Source organism: Petaurus breviceps, unplaced genomic scaffold (assembly GCF_028583685.1).
Source record: "Petaurus breviceps papuanus isolate PSGF00001 unplaced genomic scaffold, PetGlider_PUasm1.0 90895, whole genome shotgun sequence".
Classification (NCBI taxonomy): domain Eukaryota; kingdom Metazoa; phylum Chordata; class Mammalia; order Diprotodontia; family Petauridae; genus Petaurus; species Petaurus breviceps.
This window is the reverse complement of record NW_027187372.1, coordinates 13,383,830-13,397,549: the sequence shown is the minus strand read 5'-3', so window position 1 is coordinate 13,397,549 and position 13,720 is coordinate 13,383,830. Positions and strand designations below refer to the sequence as shown.

At 33.6% G+C, this 13,720-nt stretch overlaps 1 protein-coding gene across 1 annotated transcript in view; it reads left to right on the top strand.

Annotated features, from left to right (window-relative positions):
• The window catches only part of LOC138151200 (trifunctional enzyme subunit alpha, mitochondrial-like), a 43,353-nt gene that overhangs the window by 722 nt on the left and 28,911 nt on the right, over positions 1–13,720 (top strand). The window contains 1 exon segment of the mRNA XM_069074722.1: positions 4,032–4,184. Coding sequence (XP_068930823.1) covers positions 4,032–4,184 — 153 coding nt within the window.

Genomic DNA, 13,720 nt, shown 5'->3' with positions numbered 1-13,720 from the left:
ATCTATCTATCTATCTATCTATCTATCTATCTATCTATCTATCTATCTATCAGCATGAACTCCTCCGAATATTATTGTGTTCAGGAACTTCTAAATGGGAATTACTGTTTTATAGCATCACTGACAATCATACAGATGTTTTAGACCTTAAGCAGTGCATTCCTATTTTGGACAGCTCTGTTAAGAAGGTTTTCCCTTCTATGTATTTGAGGGAAAATACATCTTTTTGAATCTTCCAATCATTATTCCCAGTAATATTTTTCAAAAATAAACATTCAATAAAAAGGTATGAACAAGGAAACTTAAAAGAAAGGAACTATAGGTGACACATCAATGTTAATAATAAACATATGTGTTTCAATTGCTTTACTATCCAAATTCCTATAGGAAACACCTGAGCTTCAAGAAGGCGGGCCAATAACATAATAATGACAGGAAATTCAATATCACTTTCTCAGTTTTAGATAAGGCTAACAGAAAGATAAAATGTAAATATGAAACTAAGCTAATTTCTGTAGAAACTAGAATTAAAAAAAAAGAACCAAAAAGATCCAAACCTGGTTCCCTTTTAAATGTAACTGTCAAAGATGAAATGCTTATAAAACTTCACCACATATTAGGGTACAAAATATAACAAATACATATAAAAAGGCAAAAGCCAGTTAATTACATCCCTTACACACCATAATGCCACCATAATGCAATAAAAATAGAAGTGTGTTCAGGGACCACAAAATAAAATGATATAGGCTCAAATAGAAATTAAGAATGAAATATTAAATAAGTGGGTCAAAAATAAATTATAGAAACACTTAATAACTATGTAAACAAAAAATGATTATGATGAAACAACATACCAAAATTTCTGGGCTGTAGTTAATGTAATCCTAAGGGTTAAATCACTTATTTACAAATATATGTTAGCAAAATAGAAACAGATAGGATTAATGGACTGAATATGTGGTTTTATTTTTTTAAATAAACAAGTTAAAAAAAAAAGCTAAAATAAACACAAAAGAGGAGATACTGAAAAATTAGAGAAGTAGAAAAATTAGAAACAAAAACAATCCCAGAGAAATGGTAAATAAAACTAAAGGCTGGTTCTTTGAAAAGACTAATAAAAATGACAAAACTTTCGTTAATTTAATTTTTAAAAAGAGCAGAAAAGCACATCAATAAAAGAGAAAATGATCAAGGAAAAATCATATCAAAATCGGAAGAAATAAAAAGAATAACCAGAACATTTTCACAATTATATGCTAACAAAACCAAGAAAAAAATTTAGAGGAAAATCTTCAAAAATATAAATTACACAAACTATCTGACAATCAAATGGAAATATTAAATAATCCAGTCTTAGAAAAAAAAGTAGATTTAGTTGTCAAGAAGTACCAAAGGGGAGAAAACCCCGATAACAGTAACTTCTGATACTGAATGGGTTCATAGGAGAAGTCTATCAAACTTACAAAGAACAATTAATAGCTAAACTTCACAAATTATTTTCAAAAATTGAGAAATATCCCTACCAAAAGCCTTTTGTGAGACAAATATGATCCTAATTCTGAAACTAGGAAAAAATAAAACACAGAAAGAAAACTATAGACCAATACAATTATGAACATTAACTCAAATGCTTTAAACAAAATTCTATCATGTAGACTACAGAGAATTTTCTAAAAAAGTATTCTTTGTGTTCAAGTGAGATTTATACCAGGGATGCAAGTATGATTCAATATTATGAAAACAATTTAATTAACTATATTAAAAAACAAAACATCAAAAACCATACAATCATCTCAATTGATTCAGAAAAATCCTCTGACAAAGTACAACACTATTTTATGCTAAAAATCTTACAATGTAGAGATGTTATAGAGGATCTTTTTGAATGTAAAAATCTTCTATCTCAAACCGAAAGCAAACATCATATACAATGGTTATACACTAGAACATTTCCAATAAATATAGGAATGCAGCAAGGATGTCCACTCTCCCTGCTATTATTTGATATATATTTTTTGGAAATATTAGCACTAGGAATAATGCAATAGACATTAAAGGATTAAAAATAGGTAATGTAGATATAAAACTATCACTTATTCCTTATGATTCAATAGCTTATTTGGACAATCCTAAAGAAGCAACAAAGGTAATAATTAAAACAGTAGCTGGAGCAAAGTTAAAGGGTACAAAAAAACCCCAAAACAATAATATTTCTTTATAATTATAACAAAACAGAAGAAACAGTAGAGAGGGAAAATTCTCATTCCAAATTGCTATAAAATGCATAAAATACATATGACTCTCCCAAAGCACACAAAATACTTGTATACATTCAATTACAAAGAAAGATTAAAAAAATGTATATTTGAAGGAATCTTCAGTACTCATGTCTAAGCTTTGCTGATAGAATAACAATAACAATGCTACAAAATTAAAGTATAATTTTATTAGTCCTGTATTGCTATACCAGTCAAATTGCAAAGGGCATAATTTACAAAGCCTAATAAAAATCATTTGAAAAAAACAAATGATCTATAATACCAAGGGACATTAAGAAAAATATATAATAAATAAAGAGAAATAATTTTTCCAGATCTCAGACTAAAATAAAAAGAAGTCTTCAAAAACCATCTGGTATTGGTTAAAGAACATATAGATAGATCAATGGTATAGAAGAGATGAGAATGAAACAATATAACACATTGATAAAGCAGAAAGCATAAATCACCTAGGAAAAACTCCCTATTTAATAAAAAAAAAAAATGCTGCTGGGAAAACTAGAAAGCAGCCTGAAAGAAAATAGGCTTAGACCAATACCTTACAATACAATTCATAATACATTCTAAATGAATATACAATCTTAATATCAAAGATTACATTATAAAAATCAAGAGAGGAATAGATCATATAATTCCCATAGCTATGGGTAAAGAAGGTATTCTTTTTTTTTTTTTTAAGCAATTGGGGTTAGGTAACTTGCTCAAGGTTACACGGCCAGTTATTTCTGGGTGTGGTGCTGAGTGTCTGAGCCTGGGATTCGATCTCCAGGTCGTCCCAACACTGGAACCAGTGCTCTTACTCGCTGAGCCACCTGGCCGCCCCTAAAGAAGATATTCTTAACAAAACAGGTAATAGAAGCAATTATAAAGAAAAATAGATTACTAAAAATTGAAAAACTTCTTCATAGACAGCATTAACACACCTTGGACAAGAAGGGAAGAGGACAAATGAGAAATAATCTTTGTATCAAATTTCTTTGTTAAGTGTTTGTTATCCAAGATATACACCCATACCTATACATACATACATGTGTATATATGTGCATGCATACAACATATCTACACATAGATAATACACACATATATAATTATCAACAAAACTATACATAATTATCAACAGTTTTATATGTAAATATTTATATACACACATAATTATACATACATTATGTATATATGTATATATATATATAATAGGAATAAAACTTCTTTCTTTTTTTGCTTTTTTTTTTTGGAGGGGGGAGGGTAAGGCAATTGGGGTTAAGTAACTTGCCCAAGGTCACACAACTAGGTGTGTGTGTGTGTGTGTGTGTGTGTGTGTGTGTGTGTGTGTGTGTGCGTGCGTGTGTGTGAACTCTCAGGTCAGATCTGAACCCAGGTCCTCCTGACTCCAGGGCCGGTGTTCTGCACCACCTAGCTGCCCCAAAGGAAAAAAAATAAAAACTTCTTAAAAGAAAAAACTGCAATGTATTCACAAACATGAAGAAAATTCTCCAAATCACTAAAAATAAGAGAAATCCTACTCAAAACACCCTGAAGATAAATTTAATACCCTGCAGATTGGCAAATATGACAAAAAATGGCAACAGTCAATGTTGGAGGAATTGTGGAAAGATATGCATACACATAAAAATATTTGTATATACACATATTTGTGTGTGTGTTTATATTTTTTGTGTATACTTTATTTGGCAGATCTAGTCAACTCCTTCATAATCTATTTTTACTTCTTATTTGTTGTAATGGTTATAGGATTTAAAGATCTTCCATGCCCCATTGGATTTGCTGACATGGCAGGAAGTGGTGGAGCTAGAGGAAGCAGAAACCAAGCTGGAGTTCCTGTAGGGACTGGCAGTGGCAGCTGCAGCAGCAGAGGTAGCAGCAGCAGTAGTGGCCAAGGTGGAGGTGAAGGCATGAACCCCTTTTTTATGAGCCAGCCAGAATTTCTGCTAAGAACTCCTGCTGAGTACTGCCAGGGACAGGAACTGCTGGGAGCACGCTTCCTGGATGCTGAGCAGTTGCTGTGAGTGGGGAGAGGAGGACCTTTGCCTGAGGTAGCCTGTTCTGTTTTAAAGGCTTGAGAATGTGGGATGGACTTGTTGACATGAAAAGAGAGGGCTGAACTGGGAGGAGCTGGTGATGTGAATTTAGAGAGACACAAGCAGAGAGAGAGAGGCAGAAGAATTTTTTGGAAGCAGCATGGTGGAGACGGAGAGTATTGCTGAGGGCCAGTTAGAACTGCCCAGGACTTTTGAGACCTGACACCCAGAGCTGCCAAGGACTGAGGAGACATGGCTGTTATGCTGGTACTTTGTCTGTTTTGATGTTGTTTTGCCAGATTCGTCCACTGGTGAAGGACAGTACTGTTGTTGCAGAGGCTTTGGGACCTTGCTGTTAGTTCAGAAGCCCTGAAGAAGGATTTTCTTGTTGTATGTTTACAGAAATCCTAGAAGAGGGTTTTGCTAATGTTTTCAGGGATCCTAGGACTGTTCTGCAGACAGAGAATGAATTAACAAGGACATAGGCAATGTATCTTATGGCCTTGCTAACCTTTGTCTCCCCAGGAACAAAGATTGCTGAGAACTTGCCTCGGGTCAAGATGAAGAAAAGACCTCTCTGGGTATTAAATGTTGTGCTTGAGCTTGTTGTAACTCTGGGGTAGATGGCCTTTTTAGTTGTGATCCAAGGGTGGGAAACTTAAATTTTTTTGCTCTGTGACTGACCAAATGAATGTACTTTGCTTTTGATTGGAAACTAATCTCCATATGAGAAGAGGGGCTTTATAATTAACTAAATGAATGTACTGCCTAGGGGTGGAGTAGTACTTGGAAGAGGGACTTTGTAATTGACTAAATAAATGTATTGCCCAGGGGTGGTGTAATTTGAATTATGCTGTATTTTGATTTTCTCTGTTCTCAATTTGTCACTGAATGAAATGGACAGCAGCTATGCTGGGATTTTGAACCTTGGGAAGTTGCCTTTGCTTGGCATTACATTTGTCTGCAATAGCTATTGATGCTTAAGCAATAACTATCCCTTATATTATTGTTGGTATAATTGTAAAAGTATACACAAATTTTGGAAAGCAAATAGGAATTATGCAAATAAAATAGTTAAAATGCCCAAGACATTTGAATAAAAAATTCTATTACTTAGGTTATGCCCCAAGGGAGACATTGATAAGAAAAAAGCCCACATAATACTTAAAAATATTTGTTTTAGCACTTTTTGTGAAAGTTAAGAATGGGAAGCAAATAAGATGGCCACCAACTGGAGAACAATTAAACAAGTTGTCTTTCACGGTTGTAATTAATATTACTGTGCTAAAAGAAATTATGTGTATTATGAAAAAAGGAAGGATGGAAAGATCTGTCTAAACTGATTTGGAATAAGGTAAGTAAAGCCAAGGAAACATTATACAGAATAGCTACAACAAAATGGTAAAAAAAAAAAAAAAGTGTTACAAAAATATAAAGAATATACATTATTCTGGGGCAGCCAGGTAGCACAGCGACTAAGAGCACCAGCTCCAGTGTCAGGATGACCTGGGGATCGAATCCAGGCTCAGACACTTAGTACCCACCCAGAAACACACGGCCGTGTAACCTTGAGCAAGTTACTTAACCTCAATTGCTTTAAAAAAAATTATATATATATATATGTGTATATATATACATATATACACACACACACACACACACACATTATTCAAATGAAGAAATATGAGAAAAAAAACCCTTACTTGCCCCTTTGTGGAAGTGAGAGGTCCCCAGTTGTTACACATTGCTCATGTTTTTTGGACTTTTTCAATATATCAATCTGTTATGTTGAATATTTTTTCTGTTTAAAAATATTTGCCATATAGGGATGGCTCTCTGGGAGGGTGTAGCAGCAAGCACCCCAGCATCCCCAGGGTGTCTGCCAACCCAGGTTCTTAGATCTGCTTTGTTAAAGGAAAGCAACTCAAAATGGGTTAACAAGCTTACTTTAATCAGTCAAATATGTATCATTTACCTAGTTCAGGGGAAAAAGGTCAGCACCCTGAACTTCAAAGTATACAGACAGAATTATCAAGACAAAAAAAAGATCAAGTAGACAGATTTCCAAACTGTCCAACCATTACATCCATACCAAACAACATCTGGGTTTCAAAGCTGGGTGGCTCTGGACAACGGCTTTCCAGAGTTTCATCTGATCAAATCACAGAACACTTCTCAAAGTGAGCCCCAAAACAAAGCCTCACATCAGGGCTTATATAGCCTTCTCCTGGCTCAGAGAATGTAACAATCTTTTGGACCCACTGGCCAATCAAAAAGTATCTACTGAAAAACAAGCCTCCCACCCCAGGCTCCAGGTGCACTTTAGCCTAGGGGCAGGGAAGATCTTCAAAATTTACATTCCCATTAGAGAGGGAAATAAATACAAAGTTTGTTCACCAGTTTTAGAGATAGAAGTTCTTTTAGAATTCATCTTTTTCAACCCAGGTAAAGCCACTTACCCAAGGTAAAATAAAAGAACTTTTTCCATTATAGGGCTTCACTCCCCCACTGGCTAATACCCCAACATTATCAATTCATTTTATTTAAAGAATTCTTTTAGATCTAAATGTTGATTTAGATGGGTGAGCTTTCTGATAATGCATTATCTGCAATGAGCATCTAGACAACTACATGCATTAAGTTCTCAAATTATTTAACCAGTGTCCTGAAAGAATGTCATGTATTATTAATGTTTGTAATTGCATAGAATCAATAAAACAAATTCCAAAACATGTAATATGGCTCAACATCTGGAGATTTATCAGTCAAGGTTTCTCAAGCTAGTGGTTAGTACAAAAACATGTTAAATTTGACCCCTTTTATATTTTTGCCTATAATTAAAAATTTTTATTAGCTGGCTAGGAAGCACTCAGAAAATTGGTTTTTTGTTTAAGCCATTATTAAGAATAAAGACAGAAATGGAAGGAAATAATGAAGCACTGAGGTGATATAAAAGAAAATACATTGCAAATATTCAAGGAAATTTTCATTTCTGTGTCACATAGTCAAGATCAACAACCTCTTTAAGAGGCCAGTATCACAGAGCTAATTTCAAACCACATTGTGAAACAATTATGAGTATTGTTTTCGAGTATTTTTATATAATCTGTGGAAGAGGTACATGACACTGAATAGGAGGGATAAGTGGCATCTAGAGAGAGATGTAAAAAAGAGGGGAAATGATGAGATTCTACTTCAGCAATCTGGAACAAAATTACCTTTGTAATTTATGAAAAATATATGCTCCTTCTAGCCCTGCTTCACCTCCCCAAAGTGACTGTAAATTGAGGGAGAATAACAAGAGGCTATAAATTGTGTGTTAAAATGGAAATGCATATTTTACATATTTTAATTGTTGGCAAAGAATACAATAGAGGCTTCTCAGAGCAAAATGGTATTTTCAATTATCACATAAATGTGGACTATGAATTAGAAAATAGCAATTAAAAAGGGAGTAATACGTTGAACCCAGGGCCTTATGGATGCCAGAGGATAGATTTTAGAAGACCTGAGAAGGTATATTCATAAATATGTTTCACAGACATAGTTGAGACAGGACAACATTGGTAAGGGCTAGTAGGTGGAAAGACAGGTACAATACTGTCACACTGTGAAACTGTTTGGTTATTCTGGATATCAGTTTGGAATTATTCAAGAAAATTGATTAAAGTATTCTTGGTTTATAAACTAAAGATCCATCCATTGGGAAAATACCCTGAGGAAATTAAACACAAGAACAAAGTTAAAATACATAGCAAAATATTCATAGCAACACTTCGTGATATGAAAAAACTGAAAACAAAGTGTGATCTCGAAAATAGGCTATGGCTGAAAAGTTATGATATATAAAATATAATGGGATATTAATATACAATAAGAAATATATATGTGTTTATGTGCATGCACATATACATAGACACCTTTCTAGGATAGCTTTTACATTAGTAATTAGGTGTTTCATTTCTGTTAAAATACTGTTGTTTCATTTCTTTTGATGTTAGTGCTTATGATGTTTATCAACTTCTGAATCTCTTCTTGAATAAAAATGTTTCTGATATATAGCTGTGAATATTTTGAAGTATCACAGAAGAAAAGTAACCAAAAAGATACTAGAAGCTTTAAACTCCTTTAATTTCTTGACCATGAACCATATTTTGTGTGATTTTTTTCATTCCTTGTTCTTTCATTATTCTCATTATCTCTTTCTTTGTCTCTGTCTCTATCTTCCCTGATTATCAACATATGTCAAGAAGCATGAATGCCAATACATGCTAATTATATACATGTATTCATAATATACACACCCATATATGTGTATATATACACACATACACATATACATAAATACTTACACATGCTAAATAAAGTTTGCATACACATAAAATATTGATATATACACATATTTATGTGTGTTTTTGTATTTGGGGTGTATACTTTATTTGGCAGATCTAGTCAAGTCCTTCATAATATATTTCTACTTCTTATTTGTCTGCAATGGCTATTGATGCTTAAACAACAACTATCTTCCTTCTGGTCCCTTATCCCATGTAAACCTAAACGCCACAATGTATGATAACCAAGTATTTCTTTAAATGAAGTTTGTTGCTTCATTTGAGCACAAGAAAAATCCAATTACCTCAATTTCTCTGTTTATATAGAACTTGTGTGTTTCATCAACTCCTCTTTTGGTTACATCTTCTCTGTGTTTTCTGGTGTCATTTGTAGCAAAAAAAAAGAAAGACAGAAAGAAAGAAAGAAAAAACAATCATCAAATCATTTTTTTTTACTGGAGTTGGAATACCAGAAGCTACGTTATTGGTAAAGACTATATAATTCTTTGAAGCCTCCACTGTCTTTTCCTAATGCTTCAATCCCTTAAAACTGCCAAAGAGGAAGGAAGCTTCACAGGGCGGAAGGATTTTTTAAGGTATGTCTTCTCCTGGGCCAAAATAGCCAAATGATTTTTTTATTTGGAAATGTCTCTCACCATAATTATCAAGGCAAGTTCTCAGAAAGGAGATGTATTCTTGTTTCAGACCCATACTTATAGCTGTTCTAGTTTGGAAGAAGCTGCCAAAGATTTTGTAACACTGGAAAGACAATAAAAAACCAGTATCTCTTTCAGTCTGTAATGAGACAGAGGAGTTAGACTGCTTCATGAAGGATATTCTTTCTACAACATTTAAACTATGAAAGGAAATCAAATGAAAACTTCTGAATGATAAGAGTTATTTAAAAGGTCAGGGGCAATCTTTTGAGAAAATGGGTTCTCCACTGATGAGGTCTAGAGGTGCTAGGAACCCTGAAAAGCAAGGTACAGGGCAGGTCTGCCTCAAAAGAATTCAACCACTCAAGCCTTCCTTCAGTCAGAGTAGGGAAGTTTTATTACAACACTGAGTGGGTGAGATTCTAAGGATCTGTGACTAATGGGGGTTGGGAATGATACTTTTAAACAGAAAACCTGGAAAAAGTGTCAGTGAAAAGATATTGATGGGAATAAGGAGTGACAAGTAGCCTGTGGTGGTCTGGAGGTAACATAGGTTGAAAGAGCAGGTTGGAGAGCCACAATGAAAGGACAGTTGAAAGTATTATGCTGGAATGGGCCAGATGCCTCTGGGAAATACCAGAGCTTAAATGTGTGAATAAGTTCAAGGACTTTTGCCATTGCCCCATCATCCATCACTATACATCTATCAAAACCTAAACGACCATTTGTCAGATATTTTGAATAGAGTTCTTTAACTTAGGGATGGATTAGATGACCCCTGGAAAGGTTTGTATCCCTGAGATTCAGTGATTTTGTGATCTTAATATTTAGCATATTTTCTGTGAACAATTCTTAGGAAAGTTAGTGTTTTCATTCAGCATTTGAAATAAATAGGTTTTTATAAGTAAGGCTCATTTAATTTAAGACTTCCTACAGAAAGTAGAGGATTTGATAAGGGAATTTTAAATAAGAAGAGGATATATTTCAATAATTTCTTCAAGCCCAATATTCAACTTCATTCCAGCTTTTAGCCTGGAGCAAAATTTTTGGAGTTGTTTTTTTTTTTTAAGTTTCAGAAAAACAAACACAATGAGATGTGTCTAATTGTATCAGTTCTAGCTGCTACGATTATAATAACAATGATAAAGTCTCCATAGTAACCACTAATTTGTATTAAGGCTATTCCTGGAACATCATATAACAGAAGCATAAAATTTTAGAGCTGGGAAAGATTTTAGAGGTAATCCATTCAAATTCTTTTATTTATTTATTTTTTTTACCAATGAGGAAACTGTAATCTTGGGTTAACTGACTTTTTACAAGGTCATAATTCTAGTTAAATACAGAGCTTGGAATAGACTATTTTTACAGAATATCAATTTATATGTTTAACTCAAAAATCCAGATGAGAAATTCTTGGCAGATAAAAGCATATACCATCTAATTATATCCATGAAAATATGTTAGGTGAAATGGCATTTTGACTTTGGGGTTGATCTAGTTCAAAAGAAACAATTTTGTAAGGATTATGAATGGGTTATTTGCTAAAAGAAGTCAGAGAAGCATGTAGAAATTCTATGGTAGAACTTGACTATATGTGTTACAATCATTAATGTAAAAAGTATTCACAATGTTTCGGTAAAGACAACCTATGCATGCCTCTAATGTCATAAACACCTAAATCATACTTAGAAGATTAGTTATTGATGATAATACAAATCTATATAAATGTATAGATTGATTGAAAGATTACTTTACAAAGTCTATAATATAGTCACCTTAACTGAATCAAATCATAATTTATAATTTTTTTAGAAAAAATGATCCATTTAAATATTTTAGCTTTTCATTAGGAAGAAAATAAAATAACACTTCATTAAGATATTAGCACTTCATTCCAAACAATGAATAATTTAAAGCAACTGATCTTTTACAGTTGATTAAATTCTCATTGCTTGTTAATCAGTTAAATCTGATTGCAGTTGTTCACATTCTTCTAATTTAGAATTCATTGAATCATATAATCATATACAGAATTATAAGGCAACTCAGCAGTCTGTTCCACTGCCCATCAAAATCATAAATCCAAAATATAATTCATGTATTAGATCTATAACAAAGCATTATACTGTCTTAACTTGAAGACATCTAGGGATGGTAAGCATCATTTTTTGACAACTCTCATTGTTAGGCTTTGTTTGTATTTCTTTTCCCATCATGATGTAAAAATATATTTTCATATATACTCCACCATTTAGTACTAGTACTACTCTTTTAAAAATATTTGTTTTTATTTTTGAATTCACTTTTATAAGATTTTGAATTTTAAATTTTTTCCCCATGCTTCCCCTCTTCCCCAAGATGGCATGCAATCTTACATAGGTCACACATGTACAATCATATTAAACATTTCCGCATTAGTCATATCATAAAGAAGAATTGCAACCAAAGGGGAAAAGCACAAAAAAGAAATAAAAAAAGAAAAATAGTATGCTTCAATTTGCATTCAGATTCCAGAGCTCTTTCTCTGCAGGTGAAAAGCATTTTCCATTGTGAGTTTGGAATTATCTTAGATCATTGCATTGCTAAGAAGAGTTAAGTATATTAAAGTTGGTCATCATGCAATGTTTCTCTTACAGTGTATAATGTTTTCCTGGTTCTACTCACTTCACTCAGCATCAATTCACATAAGTCTTTCCAGTTTTTTTAATAAAGTCTGCCTGTTCATCATTTCTTATTTTTTTCATTTTTCTTTTCCTTTTTGGAGTGGGGAGGGCAGGGCAGTTGGAGTTAAGTGACTTGCCAAAGGTCACAGGACTAGTAAGTGTTAAGTCTTTGAGGCTGGATTTGAACTCAGGTACTCCTGACTCAAGGGCTGGTGCTCTATTCACTGTACCACTTAGCCACCCCTTTTTCATCATTTCTTATGGAAAAATAGTATTCCATTACATTCACCTACCATGACTTGCTCAGACATTCCCCAATTGATGGGCATCTCCTCAAATTTCATTCCTTGGCCACCATAAAAAGAGCTGCTATAAATAATTTTGTATGTATGGGACCTTTTATCAATTTTACGGTCTCTTTGGCATATAGACTTAGAAGTGGTATTGCTGGATCAAAGGGTATGCATAGTTTTATAGCCCTTTGGGTATAGTTAAATTGTTCTCCAGAATGACTGAATCAATTCACAACTCCACCAACAATGCATTAGTGTTACAATTTCCCCACAGCTTTTCCAGCATTTTTCATTTTCCTGTTTTGTGATCTTAAGCAATCTGTTGGTATGATGTGACACCTCAGAATTGTTTTAATGTGCATTTCTCTAATCAATAGTGATTTAGAGCATTTTTTCATAGGACTTTACCATGTTTCCCCGATAATAAGACCTATCCCAAAAATAAGCCCTCCCCTTACTGTGTAAGATTCCTCTAAAATAAGCCCTCCCCCGAAAATAAGCCCTATTGAGATTGCTACTGTAGTGAAGGTGATCCCCTGCGCTACACACTACATTACGGTACCCTCTGTATACACCGTCCCCCCCCCCCTGGGTGAAACGCACGCCACGCTCCGAGCTGCATCCAATCAGAGCTGCAGCAATGAGCATGTCATCCTGTTCTTTATTGAATTCATTATTGAATAAAGGTACATTTTTTTGTTCACATTTACCTGTTTATTAAAATTGCTGTCAATGTTCATTAAAATAAGCCCTCCCCTGAAAATAAGCCCTCTGGTGTTTTTCTGTCCAAAAAAAATAATAAGACAGTGTCTTATTATCAGGGAAACATGGTAGATAGCTTTAATTTCTTCATCTGGAAATTTACTGTTCAAATCCTTTGACCATTTATCAATTATGGATTGACTTGTATTCTTATATATTTGACACATTTCTTTTTATATTTTGGAAATGAGGCTTTTATCAGAGACACTGGCAATAAAAATTATTTCCCAGTTTTCTGCTTCCTTTCTAATCTTGGTTGCATTGGCTTTATTTGTGCAAAACCTTTTTAATTTAATGTAATCAAAATTATCCATTTTGCATTTCATAATGTTCTCTATCTCTTGTTTGGTCATAAATTCTTCCCTTCTCCATACATGTGACAGATAAACTATCCTTGCTCTCTTAATTTGTTTGTAATATCACCCTTTATATCTAAATTGTATACCATTTTGACTTTATCTTGGTATATGGTGTAAGACATTGGTCTCTACATAGTTTCTCCATACTATTTTTCAATTTTCCCAGCAGTTTTTGTCAAATAGTGAATTCTTATCCCAGAAGCTGGAATTTTGGGGTTAAGTAACTTGCTCAATGTTACATGACCAGTTTTTTTGTGTTGTTGTTAAGTATCTGAGGCTGGAACCGATCCCGGGTCCTCCCAACTCTGGGCCGGCGCTCTTACTCACTGCACCAC